This window comes from Sparus aurata, chromosome 11 (assembly GCF_900880675.1).
Source record: "Sparus aurata chromosome 11, fSpaAur1.1, whole genome shotgun sequence".
NCBI classification, from domain to species: domain Eukaryota; kingdom Metazoa; phylum Chordata; class Actinopteri; order Spariformes; family Sparidae; genus Sparus; species Sparus aurata.
The window spans coordinates 21959344-21984868 of NC_044197.1; the positions used below are offsets into that span (position 1 = coordinate 21959344).

The window sequence follows — 25525 nt, forward strand, 5'->3', positions numbered from 1 at the left end:
GTCCTGCTGTAACAAGATTCTCCAGTGAGGGATCAATAAAGTATTTCTGAAAAATACAGAACCCCCCTTTGTTCAGAATCTGGCCTATAATTGGACAATCAAATAAACAGTCCGTGCACATACACCCAAAACATGTATACATGTAACATAAAATCCCAAAACACAGCCTGTAGCACGTATACAAATTGAACAGCTTTGAACATTGGTTCGATCGATGCTGTACTTTAAAAAGCAAAACAAGACAGGCACTGAAAGTCTTTTCATCTGTTTTAGATTTCAAACTCAGCTGATGCAGCTGACTCTAAAATAAAACTTTTAATTGTTGCCAATTCTCACCAAAACATAAATCTTAAGGAGCTCAAATTACGGTTGCAATACGGTTCAGCTGATTTCATGGAGAAGCTGCTCAGATGTGGCAGAGCCCCTGTGGGGTGAGATGGTTGAAGACTCTAATCAGTGTAATCAAGTATGACAGATGTCTGGGTTACTTAAGATATCGCATTACTCTCAATACACTCACACACACTCACACCCTGTGGCTCGACATGACAACCTTCTCCGAGCCTATTCAGACTCAGTGTGAGTAGTGTTTTCCTCACCAGGCCTGGACCTCCTCATGTGGAACCAGGAGCGCTGTGGCTGCCATGATAGATCAGGTTAAAGCTCGTGGTTATGAGACCGGCTGGCTGACGTATTGTAGTGGGTTGGGGCCGAATTAAATGTTTCTGTCATTGGAAATATAAATGGTCTCAGAGAATACAATAAGGTTTGGGATGAACATAGGTTTCCCCCTAACATTTTCCTTTTAGCTTAGGATGGAAAGCATTTTAACATTTTCTTCCACATCTGTATCTGGGGACTGTCTCGTCCATAAGTGCTGAATAACGTAGACACACGGTAGATGTAGTATAGATAGTGAAACAACAGAAACAAACATGTAAAATGTCTGCATACAGCTTGTAATCAAAGTCTCCTGAAGCCCTGAGATCCAAAATTGTGTTGTAAATACGTTATCTACGCCCTTTACAAGGCAGAATTTTTCAGTGTAGCCGCTATGCTAAAAGTGAAAAGTGCATGAGCTGAAGGCTGTAAATAATGCTTATCAAATCAATTTGGGATCTTTGAGCTTCCAGCAAATGACATGCAGCAAAACATCGGCCTCTCAATTTGAGGACAACCTGCTCTACCGCCCACACAACAGCCACCCATTAGAGTATGACATTCTTCAAAACAAATCAGAAAAATCCCCCAAGAACACATTTACTCATCATTCTGGGTGGATTTGCTCTGCTCACATTTCCTGTATACTTACCATATGTGTTAGACAGTCTAAAGAGACATTCATGGTGTAATCTGCAGTCAGAGAAGGCCTCTGGAGAGCTGTGGAGTCGCTTTTCCATGTGAACACTCACTCTGGGTGCCAGAGAGAAGCTGACTAAGATCGCTGTCGAAACAGTGATGTAGTGGCTTGGAAAGGCAGACAACTCTCAGCTACAGTTTAAGCGCTAATTAAATGTACAGGTGTGCCTCAGGGGAAGGAGGGATAAGAGGGGGAGCCTGCATTAAAATCTGGGATGGACAGCATTAAACCACAGAATGTTAAGCGCAGGATTGAGGATGTGAAGTGGATTAAGGGTGTGTCACCCCTTCTGGTATGGCACAAGAACTGCTGGATGCTCCTGTTCTTCAGTTTGAGATGCTGAACATACAGTACAATACATGGTGAATCATTAAATCCCTCTATTATTAATAAAGCTTTGAACACAAGATAGTGAGAGTGCAACAAAGGGTATTAGTACCTGAGCAGAGCTCATCTCAGAGAGAGAGTATATAAAGGTATAAAGTCTGGATTAATAAGGCTTTCCTGTGATCCCATGATCCTTTGTGTTCAGTGTCACATCTCGTGAGGGGCCCCCGATTTCCCGTCTATGCTCCTGTCGACGTGAATGTAACATCTCTGCAGAGAGGCATTTCAGAGAACTTTGATGCTTGATTGCTGCCATCTTTGCTCTCGTTCATGTTCGCAGTGTAGCAGGAAAGCTCACTCTCATCCATGACTGTCTGCATGTTATTCTCCATCAGTTATTCGCCGTCCTTTGTGCCAGAAATTAAGATAGACATCAAAACAATTAAGTAGGTTAACAAGGGGTTAGACTGAAAAAAAGGACCTTTTATCAGCATGTGGGACACATATCTTAATCCTGCTTTAAAGGGGGGCACTGCAAAGGCGACACGGATTATTAGGGGTGGACATCTCCCCCATAATACCTTTGTTTTGTCCCTCTGCTGCTGGGATGTAAAATCTATCATCCAAACTGGAGTTTTTAAGAGCAAAATCCTTTTGCCTTGGAGGGTACACACACACACACAAACAAGCTGTAATGTCTAATCATTATGTTACCATGCAATCAGCCTGGTTTCCATGAGGGCCACCATGGCAACAAGCAAATTTTCAGACTTCTGTACACCCACATGGTACAAATGGAAAAAAGCTGCCCACGAGGAGGCAGACCTGCAGTATCGAACACACATTATGTAACACCAGTAGTGACTCTCTGCATGTTTGGAGGGCAGCACAGGTGGATCAGCACCGTTCAAACCTGACTGAGGAATCTGTGTGTGGGAGTGTGTGTACTCCTCATATCTGTGTGGGTTTGCTCCAGGTGATTTGAAACATGCACGTTTGGCATTTGAAGTGACCTGTGCGCTCTGTGATCAGATGGTCCACTGCTGACAGCTGTGAGCTATTCCATCTCAGATAGGACTCACTCTTGTTTCCTGCTTCCTGTTTTCTACTCAAATGTCCGGAAAACACACGCCTTCTCCATCTTTGAGTTACTGACATCATACTGCCCATGTTGTTCCCCCCAGTCTTTGCCCTAGTGGTACGTACATTTTGATTTATTGATTGTATTGATTTATTGATTGATAGTAACAGCAGCTTGTACAAGTGGGTCGAGAGACGTCAGTAGTAAGTTAAGGATAGCAGAAAAAAAAACCAATTGTGATTGGTGATTTTTCTAATCCTTGAATATTGAAAGCACTTCTTGAAACTTAGTTCTTCTTCTTCTTCTTCTCCTTCTTCTCCTTCTTCTTCTTCTTCTTCTCCTTCTTCTCCTTCTTCTTCTTCTTCTTCTTCTATTAGCCTTGTTAAATCTATGTTTCCCTCACTATAATCCTTTTGTTCCCTCATACAGCTATTACTTCACCCCTTCTGTTAGAGAGGGGCTGATCTCTCTTTGAATTACCTCTCCAGAGGTCTTTCATGAGCTGAGGCTCTGCGGACTCTTCCCCACTCTCGTTTTGGAGCTTGCACTTGCTTGGGAACCACTTTTGATCTGTAAACCCCCTTAAGACACTGTATGTGATGGTGGAGTTATATCATTAACACACAGCTCTGTTTGGTTCTGCTGTCGGCCTGGTTTATTATAATACAAGTTTACCCTCTGGTGGAAGAGTTTGGATTATTATGCAAAAACATTCAGAAACAAAAAATGTTCTTATCGCGTGTGTATCATGTTCTTCTAAGATAGTGTTGTGACTTAAAGGATAACAAGGATGCACAGTCAGTTATTGCTTTTGTGGAATCTCTTCCCTGTGTTTACACAATCTATCAATGTGTTACACAGGTTTTTTTTTATTTCATTTGTGATGTCCACACTAGAATTTTTGGTGAAATTAAAGGTTATTTATAGTAGGAAAGGAAGAAAAGGAAGAGTATTTCTGTGACTTTTCTTCAGCATTTCAGTCATTGCAGTGATCTTGATGGTTCACATTCTTCTGTTAACTAACAGCTGACACAGGCCGGAGCTGGGGGGGGGGGGGGGGGGGTAACACAAAGACTTCCCTAAACATGGCTTCAAAACAAAAACACCTATTACACAACTCAAGACATGATTACTATCATCCCATCGGAAGAGATTTTATGAGATGTCAGTTGACACTTGCCAAAGGAGAAAAAATAAATCAGAGATGTTATTTCCTTTTTAAAGAAAAAAAAAATTAGAAGTGACTAAGATTTTATTTATCGATGAGAATAACAGTGGGGACTTGATACAAGCAGTGTGTGGGTAAAACACATATCCATACTTACACTATCTCCCTTTTACACTCTATTCCACGCCCTTGTCACTCCCAGGCTGGACCTGTTCAACCTGTCTGTACTGGGATGACAACAGTGGGTGGATGAATTCTGCAACTGTCGATTGAACTCTTGTTTCTTGTCTTTTTGAAGCAACAGGAGGAGCAGAAGGAGCAGGAGGCCATGGAGGCCGACAACTCAGAGGACATCGAGTCCCTCATGGAGGACATGGACTACATCCCCGGCCACTTCCACCTGGACCTCAACCTCAACTGTGATCATGTCGGGCCTGTGAAGCTGAGACTCAGGGACACTTACCTGAAACAGGAGAGCCTGCGAGGCGAGCTAGAGGCTGAATCTGGATATCTGCAGTACGCTGTTCGAAATCTGCTGGGTCTGCTGGCCTTCCACCTCGAACAGCTGGACACGGCCGAGGAAATATTCAGGTGATAACACACATCATCTTTTCTCTTCAGAGTATTCTGATTAAGCAAGAGGCCACATTTTGAAACACTGATGGTGCATCATTTCACAAGAGATCTTGACTTGTAATGTGTTTCACAATAGAAACACCACATAATGAAATGTGTCTTGCCACACATATGACATAATTGCTGTGAGCTAACCGACCACACTAAATGCCCACACAGCAGTAGGAGAGGCACTACAGGCGCCCAACCCAACCTTTACCGACTACCTTAGGCCTAAAACGTCAACCAAAATCAAGATCCACCCAGTCCTAAATTCTGAGTAATCTTAAATACAGCCTGCTGCACAAAACAAACATGTTTTTCTTGTTTGACTTGGACAAATGAGATCGCAGGTCATGAATAAAAAGATTTTGCACTTATAAAAATATTAATATGATCTAAACAGAATCTTAATTTTACCCACAGTAAAGCACAATTTTGTATTGCAATGTAGTTATCCCCTGTTTAACCAATGCACTGTCTGTATTTACTTTTTGGAGAAGGTGTACATAGTAGACGTACTTTTCCTATTTTGCAACGCTAATGCTTCATATTATTTAGATGCTCGTATATTTTCTATGAGACCAATTCAATTTTAGCAAAAAAGTTTAGCTTAGTTTCATCTAAATATCTTAGTCATCATAAAAAGAGAAGATTTGTTGCTCTATTTAAGACAATGCAGGCCAAAATTATGTTGGGCGCTCTTAGAAAAAGGAGAAAAGGGTGATTCCAAAGCCAACCAGGCACTCCATATCCAAATATCAAACAAAAGAGGAAGGACAATATTCAAAAAGGCCTTTATTGTGTGTATTTCCTCTTTGCTACTGACACTACTGTAGCACCAATTTCCTGATCTCTTTCCAGCTTTGTGCAGCTGTACCGGGGTACAGTAGTGCTCTGTGTTATATGCTAATGTTAGCTTGCAGGCTAACCTGCTAAAGAGTAGCCTGTACAATGATTACCGTATTCAGTTTGTTAGGAATGTTAGCATGATAATGTTATCATATTAGTGCTAAAGATAAAGTACAGCTGGGGCTGATGGGTCTGTTGTACCTCCACCGAGGAGGTTATGTCTATGCAGTTGTTTGTTTGTTGTTCGGTTGGTTTGTTAGTTGGACTGCTGGAAAACTACAGGAGGGATTTCCACAAAACTTAGAGGTAGGATGGTTCTCGACCCATAATGGACAAGAACCTATATAAAGGGAAAGATCCAGGAATGTTTACGATAATTTCTCTGGGTATACTGCATGGATCCTGAAGAAAAAAATCAGGCATATTTGTGTGACAATAATTTTTTGTATCATTATCAAACATCCAGATCTATTGAATTTAACTATGTTTCACTTTAATATTGGATAAGGTTTTATTGAATTAAAGGGGACTGTTGGGCCTTGGCTGAGGTATGCACTCTATTGAGGGCCGTTCTAGTTAGTACTAAAAGTATCTAGTCTTACACCAAACAACTAAATAATTTTGTCAAGACTTTTCACTAATGCGAAAAAAAAGGTCAAACCCATGGTGACACCAGAGGAAAAATCAGGGCGCAACCATGGAGGTATTTATAAATTTAACGGTCATTTAAACTCAAATTGTATGTATTATCATATATTTTTGCAGAAAAAAAGATTGACACATCATGGAATAACTTTCGTTACTTCAGAACTTTGGGGACCTTTTTTTTAAACCCCACTCTCTCTGTGCATGTTGGCCTTTCAGAAGCATTTGTAAAGAAGACCCCGGTAACCTCAATGCCTGGGCCAACCTGGGCTACGTGTATGACAAGCTGGGCAGAGAGCTGGACGCAGGGGAGTGCGTCGAGAAAGTGTCCCAATTTATGGGCTTGGAAGCTGGAGTGGCCTCTCAGGACGAGAGCAGGCTCCTGGCGGCCCGTTGCCTGGCTGAGCAGGCCTACGTGTATCCATATGATGTGGAGCTGGACAGTGAGGACGACCTGAGAGAGAGGCTGACGGCAGCTCTGAGACTTTACAACAGAGCCCTGGACTATGGGGGTCAGCTGGTGAGATGAAAGCAAACAAACAGTAATACTGTACAGTAATGCTATACAGTAATAGCATTAAATTGGGTAGAATTTCATTTGTGTTATAAATCGGATCTTTTTGAATCGTTTGCTATTCTCATTTGAGAGTCATTTCACTTGTGTGCAGTTTTGCTCAGAAGTTTTAAGAATGTGAAACCTAGCTCACAATAGCATGGATATAAAACCAATATGAGTCCAAAATCAGGTCACTTTTCAAGCCAGTTTCGTTCTCATTTCAGCAAAGTTGCTCTTAGTCGGAACGAGTGCAAAAATATGTTAATTTGGGTGGAATTGCAATTAAAGAAACCCTGTACCCCAAGACTTAAGTATTAATTCCTGCACAATCACTGTCTTTTGAAATTCTAACTAAAGACTGTCAGTGAAGAATATCGTTGTTTTTTCAGATACCAACAGAGGAAAAACGCAGCTGGTATTTTAAAATGGCAACCATCTACATAAGGTACAACACCAGCATCAAACAATGAGCACTGTTTCACTTCATGTGGAAATATTCCTTTGGTTCAGTCATTTTCTCGCTGCAGACTGGACGACATCGTGAAGACCAAAGACGACTCTGAATACTCTAGACTGCCCCACTACAATAAGGGACTGAAGCTTCTCAAAGCATCACTAGAATCTGAGAAAACCAGATATAAAGGTAAACACCCCCATTATTTTGTGCTTCTGTTGTCTCCTTTGAAGGAGACTATCGACAATCTTTAAATAGGCCTCTAAAGTAAAGTTGTAAAAACTCTGTTTGTGGTCTGTCCCCTCAGCGCTTGCCTGGTGTTATGTTGGCATCATGTTGGAGAGAAAGGAAGAGTTCACCACTGTTCCCATGTCTATACATGACTGTGGCTACTCAGCCTCAGATCCTCTGTCCTGCTATGGAACTGTAAGTGAACCTTAACATGCAGATCTCTCACCAGACACCAGACAAGCTAGGAGAAGAACAAAAAACAACTGAAGACAAAAACTAGATGATATTGTACTATATTTACCACAAATTGCAACTTTATTGACTCGGAAAAGTGTCTTCTAAATTGACAAACATCATTTGTTCATTGTAGTCTCTCTCCATTCACTACTATACATACCAAAATACATAAGGTCCCATGGGGTCCACAGGAAGGGGCGTGACTTCAGCTCTCTATAGAGGGTTAGTAAAATCATTATTTCTACACTAAGTAGCCTACTAACTAAGAAAGCCATGATACTAGCTATAAGCTGTCAGACGCTAATGTGTTGCTAATACCCCATTACCTGTTAAAGGTGTTACTGATAAACAACCAGTACAGGTGACATTACAGCTCCCTCTACCATTGCACTCCAGCCAAGCGATGCAGTTGTTTTAATCATCTGCCCCCTCAAGTGGTTGCCAGTTTGTTACAGTGCCTAACTCTTATTTTGACCATAACATACAGTTTAACTGTCCACAGGCTATTAACTTTGCAAGCGATGATGCATTCACCCTGAACCTTCTGGCAAAAGTCTTCTTTCTGTTGGGGAAACACGAGATGGCCACAGGGATTTGTAACATGGCCCTAAACGTGCTCCCAGACCCAGAGCTCAACTGGCAGGCCTACTGCACCCGCGCAAAGGTACAGCAGCCAGAGTACATCAAGTCAATGCCAAAACCAAGCTGGCAGAACTCGGTCAATTAGTATGTAAGATCCCTTTAACGCGGGAGATTTTGGATTAATTTAAACTGGCTTAAAGGTGCATAGAATTCACATAGTCGTACAAGTAGATCTAATGTTTGAGCTTGCTTGGACTGTAAATGTTTCTGCTAATAGGGTAAAAGCAGTGATGTTATAATCAAATCACTCTCACAATGTGATTTCCATACACATGATAAAAAGTTGTATTATGTAAATATTTATGAACTTTTTCCTTTTAGATCAATATGATGCTCTACGTCAGGGACCTGGAAATAGCAAAACGTGGTCAAGGTGGAATCCCAGACCGACAGAAGCTTACTGAGGCCAGAAAAGACTTGGACAAGGTCCTGACTGTACGTCCATGTCTGCGGACTCACCTGGAGTTGGCACAGGTAAAGAGACAAATTACTAATGATCAACAGAGAAGGGGTTTTCAACAGCGACAATGTTTTTGATTGAATGTCTCTTCCTTTAGGTGTTCTACTACATGGGTGTAGATGCACTCCAGGAGAGTCTGTTGGTGGATGAGGCGGCAGTGAACAATGCATTGGTCAGTCTGTCCCATGCCCTGAAGTTCGAGCTGGGTGACAGCTTGCCGGACCTCCACGTGCTGCGAGGACGCTGCCTCCTGCTGAAGGGTGAGGAGCAGAACGCCGCAGACTGCTTCAAGCAGGCTGTGGAGCTGGAGAGACCAGGGAGCACAGACACCACAGCCCTGCGCTGCCTCCTACAGGCCCTCCTGGCTCTCTTCATGCAGGCAGGCTCTGATCCCAGCCTGGCCATCACCCAACTTGAGCTGTGGGTGCAAAAGGCAGAAGAGAGGCACCCTGGGGATGCTGTGAAGGCAGAGCTAAAGTGCCTCTACAGGACTCACACAGCAGAGGTCACAGAGTTATCGCGGGCTCTGATCAGGACAGGCAGAATGGGCCTAGTGAGGAGGCTGCTGGAAACGGTGGTGCCTAAAAAACTGGGCAAGAAGAGACCGATGGCACGATCTTTCTCGTACACATGAGGCCAACATGTGACTTTACAGGCTTGGGACCCAACCAGACCAGACCTGCAGTAATTAATGAACTTTATGACATGCATTTCACAAATCAAATTAACAACAGCGATGCACTGTAATTGAGATGTATATGCTGTAACCGTTTTTAAGCTGTGATTCTTCAAATGTTAACCTGTTTTTTGGGAACTTGGGAAGAGAAACTGTTGGAAGGGTTGGATCTACAAAATAGCCTAGTTACAGTGTTACAGCTCAGACAGATTGTCCTTTAAAGCTTCTAGTATGTTAAAACCTTTGAGTGCTTGGTTGTACAGTATATTCATAATGAAGTGACTATAGTCAGGATGTCCCGCTTAGTCCTTCCACGGTGGCCACATGAATGCCCAATTCAGGTCTTATTTCTGCTTAGTAATATTTAAATCATGCCAGACTACCTCTCCTTGAGTGGGATATCTTAATGCTCTACCGCTGAGGACCAACAGGTGGAGATATGCACGTTAAGATGTTAACCTTGTTTATGAGTGGTCCTGTTTTTGGTGCAAAAAGGATTAAAGCACAAGCATCTTAACACTGACCTCTGAATCATTTCTTATGTGATCTATGATTTTGATCTACAGATACTCAACAATTACGAAGAAAACCTGGATCAAATAAATACAGGGTACCAGGAGGCCCTGAATTGTGTGATAATAAACCCAACAGATCAGGAGAATCTGGACCAATGTGTGACAGAACTGTTTTAATCTAAACACTAGAAGAGGAAATGAGTTCATCCCTTCAGTCACTTGTAGAGAGACTTGTAGGCTGAATCCTCATCTTAGACTGCAGCGGGAAGTTATGAGAGGCTAACTGTACTTCTTACACATACTTGCACATTCCCTGGTTAAGTAAAGGCTAAAGGGATATTTTTTCTTTTTTTTTAAAAAGACTCATCATTCTTTGAAATCTCCATTGAGAGTTTCATTAAACAGTCAGTACAATATGGAATTTAGTCTCCCCCTGTGACAGTATCAGTAAAGACACTGTGACACTGAGTGCCGGCTTCATTGCAGGTGATAAAACTAAAGAACATCTTGAGATGCTATCCAACTGGTCATGAAGCACGGCAGTGACATTACAACATGATAACATGAGAACTCAGCAGGTTGAGGATGATGGACACGAGGTGAAATGAATGTAGGCTGCAGGTCAATTAAATATAAATTGATAATAGAAGAACATTAAGATAATCAGACTAATAAAACAACAATAAGGCAATCATAAGCTTAGCTTAGACAACGCAGTTTGTAAACTATAAAGGGTCATGACTCATGATAAGATCAGCTTATGTATGACAGCAATGTCAGGCAGACACTGGGTGGAGCAGCTAAATGGAAGCTTAAAAAAACAAGAAGAAATCAAACTTAATGTTTTATAACATTCATTTTCTTTTTTTGTGACCATTTTTAAATGTATTTTACACACACATTATGCAGGTACAAATCAACAACTAACTATGACTAACCAAAATAATAACAATGTGTGTGTGTGTGTGTGTGTGTCTTTGGCTTTCAATGGAGTTGCAAAAATGTTTTCACAACTTAGTGTCAGACTGGTTCACCACACCTTTGTTTAATCAATTGAGATGCTGTTCTCCAGAACTGTTTTTGTGTGTTTTTCTGCACATGTTCAGGTTCTGCAGCATTGTTTGGGCTCCTGTGTGACATGCCAGCAGATGCCACTCCTCAGTCCAGGCATATTCTGTCACAGTGTTCTGAGGTCTTCATCAGGTAAGAGTCTTAGATTTGCCACTGAGAAAACTGTAAATCTCGATTTTGAATGTAAATTGAAAGCTTGATCTGATGCGCCGGAAGCTCACGAGATTTGGGAAAAAGGAGGAGGAGGTTTATGTCGAGCCAAAAAATGTGTTGTTTTTGTTGCACGGTGTCATGCACAAAGTTTTTGACAAGTTGTATTAACCTTGTCATGAAAACATCTCTGTTGTTTTGCTTCACAGCTATTCACTGACAATGAAGAGATTTATAAACGGTGGCTTCAATCATAGACTATTTGCATTATATTGGGAGAATTTTACAAAGAAATCTGTGTTTTCAAGGCAGCTTCGACTGTGTTAATGGCTGTAAAAAAAACACAATCTGGCCACAGTGCAGTGAGACACAGACACACACCCTGAGCAGTCCTGTCAACATCAGATTAGCTGAAGCAACTTAGTGAGGAGTTTTCTTCGTCCCTGCAGCTTCTTTCTCTGTTGCCAATGTCCATATTTCACAACAATTGATGAATGATAATTATTTAGTGTTCAAAAAAGTCCTTTAAAAGTCGTTTACACTCATTTTATGGTTCATGTTTTTATTTCAGGTGTCTAGAGAATCGTTACATGGTTTAGTATCTTAAAAATTATCACACTGTTCGTTGCTGCGGCGCTTTGCCCCACCCTCTGTTTGAACACTCAGTTTTAGCTCCGGTCTCTTTAACTCTTTTCAGCCACTTAATACTTGCACTCCACTACAATTTGGAGGCAAGTATTGTACTTTTCATTCCACAACAACTATTGGATAACTTAATTCCTAGTTACTTGGCAGAATGCATGCTTCATCAGAGCCAACATAGAGAATTGTTATATTTCATTGACAATTAAAAAACAAAACCCCAAACCATCAATTTCAATAATCAGAAAAGTGCTCGAGCCGACGTTCTTTTATGTCTTTCACTTTTACTACTTTTGATACTTAAGTAAATGTATTGCCAGAAAATTAAGACTTTTACTCAAGTACTGTTTGTATAGGCAACTTTAGCTTTTACTAAAGTCATAATTTACCTTGATAGTGTTACTTTTACTCATGTGTGTCTTTTGGCTACTTTTTACAACACTGATAATGTCACAGTATTCATATGACACCAAGACCTGCTTACTGATCAAAACCACAGGGAAATCTCACAAATCCCACAAAATGTGACCTTTAAGCACTCCCTGCTTGTTGCTATTCTTGTCATTCTTTCTAAAGAGCCTACAGCCTACTAATACCTCGTTCATACCACATGCATAGGTACTGAGTCAGAATGAACAGCACTTGTTGGTTTACGAACGTCAAACTAGAGGCCAATGGACGTGAATCTCATAATGTCAATATATTTGAAACACAGACCAAAAATAGGCATTCACTTGAGAGATATGTGTATTTCAAAATAATTGTCTTTATGACTAAAACAATGGGCCTCATTCATGAACCGTTCTTACGAACAAATTTGTTCTTAAGTCCCACTTACGAAGATTTTACGAAGATTGTGGCATTCATGAATTTTTTCTTATCTAGGATTTTTTCTTAGGCAAGAACAAATCCTACGAACCCTCAGGAGTACTCTTACGCACATTTCAGTGCCGAAATGTTGGCATGGTTGTGTTTTCTTCTCTTGTGTAGTTCAATAAAATGCAATATTACAGTGATAATTCTGTCATATTTATTCATTTATTTATTAATTTCATATTTTTGGTAATTTACAAAGAATTTAAATTCTAAAATAAATTAAATGTGCCAATGATTTAAGATAAATCAAGTAAATTGGAAACATGCCATCAATTAGTAACCCCCCCACCCTATTTATACGTGGCATTTCTCCATCCAAGGCCCGCAAAACAATGGCATATATATTGCTCCTGCGGCTTTCATCAATGTAAGAACACAGCTGCGAACAATTCTGAGGTTTACGAACGAGTTGGTGAATCTGACTTGGGTTTTCTTAAGGAACCTCTTAAGAACAACTTAAGAAAGAATCTAAGAAGATTCTTAAGAAGATATTGGTGAATGAGGCCCATTGTTCTATTTATATTCAAACTAATGTCACAAGATAGTCCAAAGTCTAACCAGATGGCCGGCTCTCTAGGATGAATATGTGTTGTAAAAATCACATTTCTATGAAGGACAACACGACATAATTTAACTTTTTCTGCTATTCATATTCAGTTAACAGGTTAATCTGTCTGTGGTAAAGATCAGGAGACAATGGCCATGACACCGTGGAGTACCGGTCTCTTTGACTGTTGTGATGACATGAGTTCTTGTAAGAATCAACTCCACAGCTTTCACTTTATATTACATATTTCTAAATAATACATGTTCTTATTGACATTTCAACATGAAACTTTTTGTCAGGCTGTTACGGGTTCTGGTGCTGTCCCTGCCTCGCCTGCACGGTTGCAGGGAAGTTTGGAGAGAACCGTTGTCTCCCATTATGTGACATACTCAGCCCTGCCATAACAGCAGCCTGCGGACTTCCTCTGTGTGTGCCTCCTGCCGTTCTGTCTGTAAGAGTTGGCATTCGACACACATACGGTATCAAGGTAAAATACCTATATCATGTTTCAATTATTCTTTTCAATGAAAGCCTCTTGTATATCTACAGAAGGGTAAACAGTAAAAAAGGACCAATGAAAGAAGAGAAATGGAATAATGATGAAACATTTCAGTGGTAGACGAACAGACTGGATGTTGTGAAAGCGTCAAGCAGTTACATCAGTAACTGAGGAGCAGTAAAATGAGCGTAATCAGGACTATTTTTCCTCCGCAGGGTTCTCTCTGCAATGACATTGCTACATCCTGTTTCTGCGAGTGGTGCTCCTGGTGTCAGATGCATCGTGAGTTGAAGTATCGCAAGAAAAACCAGCCTGCCGTTGTTATCATGCAGCCTGGTCAAATGAGGTCTTAAAAAACCCCACCTCCTGCTGGTTTCTGGGGCTGACCAGGAGTTGTCGTCGCTCCCCACCGACCTTTGTGGCCAATAATCCGTCGGCTCCGTCTTGTGAAAGAAAACCAGTTTAGCTTAGGTCAATCATTACTCCTTGTTTTGAGCCTGATTTTTTCTCTTTGTTTGGTCACACTGAAGACAAGAATCAGTTGCAATCAGAGCATGCTGGGTTCACATCAGTTCCATAACACTGCAATAACGATTATCATGAAAAATCCTTGGTGGAAGTTGGGATATGATCAGTTTCTCTCTTTAATGACTCAACTGCCTTAATAAAAAGTAAAGTCTCAGGATGATAGATCAGCAGGAAATTCACAAATGTACCTTTGAATGTGAAAGAGAGTAGAGGCCTTACCGAAATACTCGTTCTTGTCTGTTAAGACACGTGTTATGTGTATTCATGTAGAACGAATACACATAACATTGTGTCATGTGGCTTTATGAAGGATTTTCATTCAAAGTAGTTTTATCTGCAGCATTACCTGCATAAAGAAATTCCTGGTTGGTATCAATGTGTTGAAGAGGGTTAAATCATTGCTAAATGAAAAATGAAATTATGTGAGAATAATCATTTAAAAAAATTACTGTGTTTTTGTTCAAATATCTGCACACAGTTCAAACAATTCACAGAATTTCTAAGAAACAAACATCTCGAAGCAAAATTGCATTTTTTTTACACTTTTTATTAAAAGCTTTCCTGCATCTTGTGTCTGTTTTTCAGAGCTCCCTGTGTTCAGTGTTAAGTTGCTGCTTCAGCATTTTATTATAAAAGTAATTGCTTACATCTCTCTGGAGTGAAATTAACTGTCTGGCTATGTGGGGGACCAATCACAAAAGTTATGGTTTTAAAAAGGAGTGAATGAATGTGTAGGGTTTGGGATCAAGAGAGAGTTGAGAGGAGAGCTCTGCAGCATTGTTGGGCTTTTTTATTCAGCGTGCATTTGGTGCAACTCCTCGTACAACACATATTATATGACAGCTTTACAAGGTAAAGGCACAAGAGTAAGTTTATGTGTGCTTATGTAAAATGAATTATCTCAATTTTTAAAAGAAAATTAAAGTTTAAGGGGAGACACTACAGATGAAAACATTGCATTTTCATGCACAGGTGAATATTGATATTTTGGGATAATTTACTTCCACAACATGCCTCTTCCTATCCACCTTAGGTGCACTTTGTGTCAAAAAAAAAATATGGGATTTTACAACACATATTTTAGATGCCATTTTCTGAAGCCTTCTTTACTTCAGTAGGACTTAAACACACCACAAATTACAACTTTAATCAGATCTATATTCTGAAGGATTTTTTTTATACAGAGGGGTTTTGTTCATATAACATTCTTAGCCTGATTTATATAACTGAGAAAATACATATTTTTATGGCTGTTGACGGTGTTTTCCTTTCTGATTTATGGAATGCCAAAAAAACAGTAACAGTGCAGCTGATAAAATCACATTAGGCACTATTTCACCATTTACACCTCTAGGAAACAAGGTCTGTAGGGTGAATCAGAACCATTTTATTAGTCCCACAAATGGGGAAAAGTTCTGAAAGATTTGACCCTGACGTGATTTGAACACGCAACCTTCTGATCTGGAGTCAGACGCGCTACCGTTGCGCCACAGAGTCGGTGAGAGGACCTCCAGCACAGATCAACATGACGCCCTCTAGGTGGCGGACGAACCTCTTCAGTGGCACAAGACTGTGAGGTGGAAGTGTCATGTTCATCATGAAAGTGTACAGCAACTGGACGATGGCGCTCATTTCTACGTGTAATGCATTAATGTACACTTACGCATTGCCAGAACTTCCTCGTGGTTCTACTCCGTACATTAATCCATACGGACACCTGCGTGCGAACACAACGTGCGTGGAGGCGCGCGTAATGACGCTGTTAATGGGAAATTATTTGTTGTATTGTGAGGATGAGAAAGGCTGTAGGTTTTAGAGGTGCTGTTGCACTGACATGCGATTAACCCTCATGTTGTGTTCGTTTCATGTTAAACAATTTTGTGTTCCCAGTCAAAAATGACCGGTCCATTTAAACTCATCATAAAAACTGTATAATACATATATTATCACTACTTGTTGTGTTAGATCTTTTTATCAACTTCAGTTATTGTGAACATTACAAGTTTTGAACTTCTATTTGTTATTTATGGCCTGTATACCTCACTGATCTGAGCGTATACATCTTGAATTTGAGTTCTAATAAGCATCATTTCTGGATTATTTTGACTATAAAAAAAATAATCAGATGAAACATAGTATATTGTTTATCACAGACAACTTAGGGTCAAAGTTACCAAGGACATTTGTTTTGAAACCATTTAATTTTTTTATACAGTAGTCGTGTTCCCGGATTCCGGTCAAAGGGTTAGGTGGGTCTCAGGTGGGGGTGAAGACCAGGATAAGTTCCCATTCTTTGACCTGAATGTGACAGCAGCCTCAGCATGGCCATCCTCTTCATCACTGGATTCCTCCCCATCAGTGAATTCTTGTTCTGGATTATATATCGTGTGTCGTCTTCATCTTCTGACACTTCCTCCTCTAATCCATCCTCACTGTCAGTTTCCTGGCCTCTCTCCTCCTCACCAGTGTGGGGATCACATATGTAATCAATAGCCTCACTTATGGTATATCAACGTGCCATGGTGCTGCCACACAATGAACTGTGAGCAAGGCCTCAAAAAAGCATTTATATAGGCTACCAAAGCTGCGAGAAAAGTTCAATATTATTGAAACAATGTTCCAACAACTTTCTGAGAACAGGTGTTGTTCCCGCGGGAGAGAGACTCTACTGGGCTAAGGTTCCTGTGGTGGTTGCCTGGGAACCAAGGTGTGTGTGTGAGTGCGTGTGCGTGTGTGTGTGTCCATGTGTGTGTGTGTCCATATGACAAATGAGGATGTACCTGAGATCAGTTTTTTACACTAATTGTAGTCTCCCCCATTCATTTCTAATGACTGGTCATTTTTGACCGGGAACACCAAGAGTGTACAAAAGTTGAATAAAATACACAAAATTGTATGCAAATAAATACTATTTAATTTGTGTGTTGAAATCCTCTTTGTGGACAAAGTCATGGACTTTTAGGTCAGTCTGATCAAATTAAGTACATTTTTCAGAGATAAAACTTTTAAATCGGACAGATTTGACCGGAACACAACATAAGGGTTAAGAAGAGTAGGAGGTCATACAAGTCACAGAGAAAGTTTTACCTTTTGTTTCTTTTTCTTTTTTCTTCAGTCGAGTCAATAGGATACCCACGTTGGACAAAAAAAATAAATAAATAATAAAAATAATAACCTTATCTCAACTAGTCCATTGTAAAGTTCAGATTACTATTGATGCTGCCAAGTAGAGATACAATCATGTAGTTCTTCCACATTACCTTGAAAAGGACAAACTAATCCATCATCAATATATATTACATTTACCAGACACTTTTGTCCAAAACAACTTGCAGTAATTCATACATTCACAGCGGTGGCTGCCATGCGAGGTGCTGACCAGCACATCCGGAGCAGTTTGGGGTTCAGTATCTTGCCCAAGGACACTTTGACATGCAGACTAGGGGAATCAAACGGCGACCCACAGATAATAAGACACTGGCTCTACCCCTAAGCCAAAGCTTCTCTCAGCCCATACCAATCCCAGACACTTCCTAATAGACGTCTCCATTGAAATTGAAGTTATTTTTCATGATGGTGTTTGCTGAATGGAAGCATTATCCCGGTCATGGAGATTGAAGTTCAGAGCCTAACGTCACCAAAAGGATGTCATCAGCCAAGTCAATCTTGAAAAAGTTAATAAAATCTGCATAATCTCTAATATATTATGGTAGGGTATGGACATAAGGTTTAATTTAAAATTTTAAAAAAAGAACAAAAAAAAAAAAAGAACAAATTCTGACAGGGGAGACAATAATGAGTTAGTCTGGGCAGCCTGGACGATTAGATAGGGATTTGTGTATTTTAGGCAATGTGTACATAAGGATGCTGACAGGACAAAAAGTCATGTTCAGTTTCGGTCATCCAGGCATTCTGTCTGACGGCTTCCAAATACACACACACACACCTCTTGTTGAGAAGCGTTGCTCAATTTTCTGTAAAAGCTGGTGTTTATTTCTCTGCATCTTGACCTGGAAGCTTTTGAAAAAGTGAATGGGATGGGATCAGTCAATGCACTGCATGAAAAGTGGGATTTCCGTCCCCGTAAGCGCCCGGAAATCTCACACATTTTCGGCAGTTAATGACAATTTACAGCCTGTGAACGTCGCGTTCGTCTGTGCCAAATATTGACGGAAACGAACCATGAAGTATGTGGAGCTCCGGAGGTACTAATTGGCATATGAATAGCAGCGGAACCGCGCCTGGCCAGAGAATGTGTGGCACTTAGGGACCATAGTAAAATTGCAATCTCTGATTTTTCAGTTTGGACAATCAAAAAAACAACACACAAATACTGTCTGTGTTTAAGCCAATTATAGATCTTTCACAACCATTATCTCCCATAAAATCATGTAAAAACATCCCAGAAACGATGAGTGCCCAGTGAGCATATTTTATAAATATTTCTCAATTTTATTTTGAAATAGCTCACTGGAATGTCAACCTACCAGCACCATTGTACTTCTAATCTGTTTCGAAGGTCGGTAATGATCTTTCACAACCATTTTCTTCCAGAAAAAAACATTTAAAAGATATCCCAGAAACAATTAGTATTCATTGACATTATATTTGAATATTTCTCGGTTTTCACAGTAATTTCAACCTACCGACACCAATCTACTTCTCATTTGTAAGGTCGGTATTGATCTTTCACAACCATTATCTCCCATAAAGTCATGTACAAATATCTTAAAAACAATTAGTATTCATTGAGCATATTTTATGAATATTTTTCGGTTATATTTTGAAATAGCTCACAGGGATTTCAACCTACCAACAACAAAATACTTCTCATCTGTTTTTAAGGTCAGTACTGATCTTTCACAGCCATTATCGATCGACTCCTAGCTGAATTCTTCACAGCTTCCGCCTGTGATGCAAGATCTGGTTGTCTGTACGTGAAGCTCCCGCGGACTGTCTCGTATGTTTTACAGGCAGCTGGAAAACAATTAGATGAGAGTGGTATGAATACAAAAAAACGTAAGTCACAGTAAAATTAAACAAGGAAGGAGAAAACAGTAAAAGCTACTTACACACAATGGCCTGGACCCGCAGTCTGACATAGCTCCGAGCAAATAGGAGGTCAGGCCTCGTTATGAGGCGAGGCAAGTCTGTGAACAAAACGTACGGTTAAGATTTGTATCGATTAACGTATCTATGTCCTTATACAGCAAAATGAAAGCATACCCTTTCAATCTTACCCTTGCTCCGGTTCTTGGCGCCTACAATTTGTCTCCGAGTTGTGAAGACGGCGTACTGTTTCCTGTAAATTACAAGACCAAAAAAATACACTTTTAGCCTAGCTAGCAGTCACCGAACATATTCTTACCGCAATCTTGGGATTGTGCACTCGTCTTTTCTTCTTAGAGTTAGTCTCTTCCACACACTTTTTCGACTCAAAAGCAGCCAACCTCTCCTCTATGGACAGCAGCCTGGACTTTACTACGGTGAACTGCTCATTCACATCGGCAGCAAGCAGAGTAAGTTGACGAGACAGCCCACTGATAGCATCTAGCAGTTTGTTCTCGCCGGTCTGCGGACTGGCTGAAAGGGGTTGATCGCATCCATACAGAGGAGTTGAAGGGGAGCTGAGCCATCCAGCCATTGTAGATTGTGATTTTTTTCTCCCAAACTCCATGTTTGAAATAGCGCTTTCTGTGGTCAAAATACTGTGTATGACAGAGTGTTGCACTGTTCACAGAGGCGCCGAGGTCGTTTCTTCAGTCTTGGGACTTCCATCTTTAAACTGAAGGCACACCGTGTTTATATCACAGAGCTTCATAGGCACATCGTGCTTGTTTATATCGGCGAGCTCGTCTCGCGACTTCTTCCGTATAACAATGACCTCGCATGTGATTGGAGGAGCCCGACGAGTCTTCTAGCCCTCGTCCAATCAGTTCAGACAACAGTGAGCGCCACAATTTAACTGTTAGACCTGTACAGCTGTGGGCTACAGATATTGTAACGGTAACCGGTCTCCTTTTTAAATTGTCTCGTTAAAATATGTTTGTTTTTCACTGTTGTGTTTATTGTAATAATAATTAATCATTAAATATGAATATTGCTTTATAATGCATAACTGTATCTTCTGCACGGGTTGTTTTCCAGACGAAACAGCAGATGACCAAAGCATTCATCTTTTCCTGGACTCCAGCGATTCAGAGTCGGTGCAAGATGATGAAGACATCTCCTGTTATGTGGTAAGCATGAAATTACCTTTGAATAAACAAAAATATTACCGTTTCACACTGCTTCACACCATGTATATAACCCTAAACATATGAAGCTCTGTGATAGAAACACAGTGTGCCGTCAGTTGAAAGATGGAAGTCCCAAGACTGAAGAAAAGACCTCTGCGCCTCTGTGAACATTGCAACACTCTGTCATACACAGTATTTTGACCACAGAAAGCGCTATTTCAAACATGGAGTTTGGGAGAAAAAATCACGATCAATAATGGCTGGATGGCTCAACTCCCCTTCAACTCCTCTGCATGGACGCGATCAACCCCTTTCAGCCAGTCCACAGACCGGTGAGAACAAACTGCTGGATGCTATCAGTGGGCTGTCTCGTCAGCTTACTCTGCTTGCTGCCAAATGTGAATGAGCAGCTCATAGCATTTTGATTTACATGTTAAAGCCTCCCCTAGAATTTGTAGGAGGGTGGCCATGGGGGGAAAACTGCCAAGCAAGGCTCACGTCATACCGACAAATCATGGCAGTTTTCGGTGTTGCCTGCAAATTGCCGTGTGCAGTCATAAACCTGAACTTCCATGACAATCTACCGTGCCGCCTACTGACGAAAATCCCACTTTTCATGCAGTGATGGGTCAAATGACCTTGAAGCTGAACCCTGAATAAGATGTGTCCCTATACAAAGTGAATGTGATAGATCAGAGGTGAAATTTGACTGTGTTTCAATTTCCATAAATGTCCCTAACCCTTCAGAAAGTATTTAGGAGCATGTTTCGGGCTGTTTGGAGTCCACTGGTACCTATTTGTAGTGACACTTTTTCTTAAGTTTCACATAGTTGAACTTCGGCTTAGGGAGTAAACTGACTGAGGGTTAAGGCCCCCACACACCGCTTCGACGCAATGCCAACTCCACAGTAGCGTGTACGTTCTGCGTTTGCGCGAGATGCAATAAGCGGGTGGCTCTAGTGTTTAAGACGCCAAACTAGGGGTTTATGCACCCAACTCTCTTTACTTTCCGAACGAACACAGATTAATTCGTCCTGAACGGACATAATAACAGCTAGTCTCATGCCAGTACTTCAAAACATGAAGTACCTAAGATATTCGTGCAAAATAGAAATTCCACCAAAATCCAATAAAAACAGGTGTGTCTCACTTAACTAGTAACCAAAGATATTGTGGCATTGATTTTAAGTCAATGAGTCAAATGACCTGGAAGCTTTTGAATAAGATGTGTCCCTATGCAAAGTAAATGGGATGGATCAGAGGTGAAATTTGACAAAATGTAAAACTGTATTTATATTAATCTGACTTTTGACCTTATGTCAAATCAATTCCTTCATAGGTAGCTAGCTCATCATTGTCTTTTCATCTTCTCCCTGATGCCAGACTCCATCACAGGTAGACAAATCCCCCCCAAAACATGAAAACATTCAACTTTCTTTGAAGCTTTGTCGCCATGCAATTATAATTGTAGTCAATGAGAAATCACTTCAAACTCACTCATTTTCCAACTCCTCTCCCTCCTTCATACATTCTCATAGAAACTCCATTCAAACTGTAGAACATTCATAAAGATCAGGACTTTTTCACATGATTTGAACTTTGTCACAGTATTCATACTTTTTGCACAGTTCAAACATTGATAACTTTTCAGACACTTGGTGTGTATGGGTGGAGTGTTGACAGCCAGAGTGGAGGAGCCAGCCAACAGTGGGTGAGGAGGAGCTCAAAAAAATTCTGAAAACTTCAACTTGCCCTCGCTTCCACAGTTTTCCCTCCAGCAGAAAAATGACGACATCAGCAACACTTGTGCTGGTAGCTACATGCGTTCTCTGGAGGCATTCGGACAAAAACATTTGGCTCGGTAGGCTTTTAAAGGACTGGAACCCTGACCAACTGCTGCATTAAGTCCCTTTAAAGTCAGAGTTAAAAGGCAGGCAAACACATCCACTTCTCTAAACTGCTCCACAACACACATTCTTTGCCATACACACACACACACACACACACACACACACACACACACACACACACACACATACACAAATTTATGTGTATTTCCCAACATTTGAACTATATTTATTATCTTTTCATTCATTCAAGCCAGAAACTCCATCTAAATATTTAAATGCTTGCAATCATTGATAGATTGAGATTTATTGAATTGTGTTGAGTGTTTTATTCATTCTCACTGTAACATCTCTTCATACTCCGTCAGCTGCTTTTCGACACAAATTCAAGCCAGCGTTGCAGTTTGGCTTAAAGCTTATATTCTATATTCTATTCTTTTAATGCTTCATTCTCACCCAACTATTAGGGAGCTTCATTCTCTTCTGATGAGACTTCAAATAAATAAAAGCCACCAATTTAGTTTGGCCTTAGTTTTTCAACGAACCTACATTATTTCACAGTTTTTAGATCTTGTGGACATTTTTCAGAGTTTTCACAGCCAGCAATACACATTTGGCTTCAGCTTCTCCATGGGGAGCTCTCACAACCTCAGGTTCTTCAAAACTAGCCTTCTCTAGTTTCTGATTGATATTAAGCTGCATCTTTGACACACATAGCTCCACCTTTATCCGCAGGTTTTATCACAATGTCTTTGTGAAAACATGCTTGGAAATATATTTTTTTTCATAATGTTGAAAGAATAAAAAGTTCAGCTCTATGTAACCTCTTCAGATTTCTTTTGTCTGGTCAGTTGTACTCTAAAGTATCCAAATAATGCCAGAAAAAGGCAACATCCTTGAAAATGCAAGTCTCGCTCTTAAAGTTGTCATTTGTATCCAAGGAAACAGCTGTGATGCTGAGGCAGACTTACCAGGGTTCTCCCCAGACGGTGGAACAGCGGCGCTGCGCCGCTCTACCCATCGGTCAGCGCCGCTATACTCCGTGCGTGACAGTGTCGAGCGTCCGTCCGTCCGTCCGCCGTCCCCCGGTTGACGGCTAGGAGCTCCCGGCTGACGGTGATGAGCGTCCGTCCGTCCCCCGGCTGACGGAGTTGATGACCGGCTGTCCGTACGTCCGTGTCTCCCCCCCCCCCCCCCCCCCCCGGACTGACGTTGACGAGCGGTCCCCCCCCCCCTAAGAATTTCTGGGGAGAACCCTGCTTACCATTAGGCAAAGGTTGGCAAGCCTTGGGGCCCCATCAAACGCCTCATTAACCCATTATTAAGAAGTGTTTCTCATACTTTTGTCTAACAAGATACAGTGTATTAAGGAGAGGTTCATGTTTGTACTGGAATGCGTCAGGAGAATAGTTTGTAAGGCCTTGACTGTCCTAAGCTGTCAGAGACTGGGTCACACAAACCAAACACTACTAGCTGGATTGATGTTGTTAATCCAACATGTTGACTTTTTCGGTTCTTGTCATCAGGCGTTGAATCCTAGGAAACACCCTACAGCCGCCTCTGACCTGCAGATCCATCACATCTGAAATTTATGTTGTTTTCAACAAAAACTGGTCAGTTTTGGGACATGTAAACCTTGTATGGTCCTGTATTAGAAAAGAAACACTGACTGTTGACTTGGATGTATTGTTTATAGAACAATGGTTATACTATTCTTAGCCTATGGTTTCGATTTCCTTGTGCCAATTGATTCAGGTTTGGCAGCATTAGTAGTGCTCAGTCATCGGAGTTACAGAAAAATGCCACTCATCCAAAGCAGGTCCTAACATTCATTCACAGCTTCAGAGCCTCCGAGGTTGTCCATCTCAGTCAGGTAAGACCTTTAACATACCTTCTTTTTTTGTCATCCTAACAGATAAATCAGAGCCAGGACTGAGACTCAGAAATCAACTTTTCCTACAAAAACCACATTTTTAATGCAGTTTACATTCATTAAAAAAATAACTCTAATTTAAAAATACATATCTTATGTTATTTCAGTGTCTCTCAGTATTATGCTTGTATCAATGGAATTCATCTAACCTATTTGTTATTTACCAAAGGCTATCATTTAGTTACATATAACTATATATTTTAGCCTCTCAGCAGTAAGTTTATGCTGTTTGTCACATTTGGTATCAGATTTGGACTGTTTGTTATGTGGTGGTCATGTGTCGGTCTAAGCTGAACACATATTACAATATGTTAAAAAAATAGATTATTGCCACAAGTAAAAGTAACTTCCTTTTCCCTGAGTGAAAACCACTGACTGTATTAAATAGGAACTCAAGTCTTAGAGCCTCATTATTTTTTATTAAAATAATATTTGTATTTATGTATATCTAGCTGTCACTGCTTCAAATGTTCTGCTTCTCATTATTTCATTAAGAACTTTTATAACGAGGTTCTTGGAAGAGGACGGGTTCTGCTGAATAAGGATTTTTATGCTTTTGTTCTCATATCACTGCATTCATTGTTCACCATCTGCGGCTAAAGTTGTCCAACAACCAATGGCAAATAATCAGCCCACAGACTGGAACACTGGTCTCTGTGACTGCTTTGAGGACGCCAGTACTTGTAAGGTTCACTATTTTGACTATTTTCAATTTTTGGATTCTTAAGCAATGCAAGGCCACTTAGGAAAGTTTTAACACTCTGCTGGTATATCTCTGTTATTTTCAGGTTGCTATGGTTTCTGGTGCTGTCCTTGCTTGGCCTGCACAGTATCGGGAAGATTTGGAGAGAACAATTGTCTCCCATTGTGCGACATAATCAGCCCTGCCATACTAACAGCCTGTGGGATACCAATGGTTGTTCCTCCCGCAGTCTTGTCCCTAAGGGCTGCCATTCGACACAAATATAACATCAAGGTATGATTCATGTAAAGCTGATGTACAGAATTATGAATAAAATGGAAACACTGTCAAATTTAAAACTTTAAATATTTATCTCTTGGGTTCTCCGCAGGGTTCTCTCTGCAAGGACATTGGTGTTTCCTGTTTCTGCATTTGGTGCTCCTGGTGTCAGATGCATCGTGAGTTAAAACATCGCAACAAAGCCCCGACCACCGTCATCAATGTGCAGACAACCAACTTCAACTTGCAGCCTAATCCAGTGATGATGGCCCCAGCACCAGTTGCATATGTGAGCCAACCAGGCGTCTTCATGGCAGCACACTGAGCTTTGAGGCTCGTCATTGGTCTGTTGTGTTTGATGAAAATGTAGTGATGTGATAAAGTGTATAAATCCTTTTTTACCAGACCTTTAA

The 25525-nt window shown here is 40.7% G+C and overlaps 2 protein-coding genes, 2 long non-coding RNA genes and 1 other non-coding gene across 7 annotated transcripts in view; 3 read left to right on the forward strand and 2 right to left on the reverse strand.

Annotated features, from left to right (window-relative positions):
• The window catches only part of ttc22 (tetratricopeptide repeat domain 22), a 50132-nt gene extending 40305 nt beyond the window's left edge, over window positions 1–9827 (forward strand). The window contains exons 1-9 of one of the 3 annotated variants that reach the window (XM_030433220.1): window positions 2818–2885; window positions 4235–4527; window positions 6268–6568; window positions 6994–7049; window positions 7132–7247; window positions 7366–7484; window positions 8029–8190; window positions 8490–8642; window positions 8726–9827. In XM_030433220.1, coding sequence (XP_030289080.1) covers window positions 2856–2885; window positions 4235–4527; window positions 6268–6568; window positions 6994–7049; window positions 7132–7247; window positions 7366–7484; window positions 8029–8190; window positions 8490–8642; window positions 8726–9262 — 1767 coding nt within the window. In that variant the 5' untranslated portion in view covers window positions 2818–2855 and the 3' untranslated portion in view covers window positions 9263–9827. Of the gene's footprint in view, window positions 1–2817; window positions 2886–4234; window positions 4528–6267; window positions 6569–6993; window positions 7050–7131; window positions 7248–7365; window positions 7485–8028; window positions 8191–8489; window positions 8643–8725 lie in introns of those variants that run through there. The other 2 variants (XM_030433221.1, XM_030433222.1) reach the window with 2 other exon arrangements.
• A 1178-nt stretch (window positions 9828–11005) lies between these two features.
• On the forward strand, window positions 11006–13977 carry LOC115590960 (uncharacterized). The gene is made up of 4 exons (XR_003985868.1): window positions 11006–11022; window positions 13216–13312; window positions 13405–13592; window positions 13820–13977. It is a non-coding gene; the product is annotated as an uncharacterized LOC115590960 (long non-coding RNA).
• Window positions 13978–15557: 1580 nt separating this feature from the next.
• On the reverse strand, window positions 15558–15629 carry trnaw-cca (transfer RNA tryptophan (anticodon CCA)). Its single transcript has one exon. It is a non-coding gene; the product is annotated as a tRNA-Trp (tRNA).
• Window positions 15630–17104: 1475 nt separating this feature from the next.
• On the reverse strand, window positions 17105–19699 carry LOC115590968 (uncharacterized). Its single transcript, XR_003985870.1, has 4 exons — window positions 19559–19699; window positions 19373–19434; window positions 19205–19282; window positions 17105–19109 (listed from the first exon to the last, which is right to left on the reverse strand). It is a non-coding gene; the product is annotated as an uncharacterized LOC115590968 (long non-coding RNA).
• LOC115590966 (PLAC8-like protein 1) lies at window positions 19577–25525 on the forward strand. Its single transcript, XM_030432479.1, has 6 exons — window positions 19577–19651; window positions 20280–20371; window positions 23974–24092; window positions 24727–24834; window positions 24940–25127; window positions 25225–25525. The coding sequence occupies exons 1-6, from the start codon at window positions 19592–19594 to the stop codon at window positions 25435–25437; spliced, it is 780 nt and encodes a 259-aa protein (XP_030288339.1). The 5' UTR covers window positions 19577–19591; the 3' UTR covers window positions 25438–25525.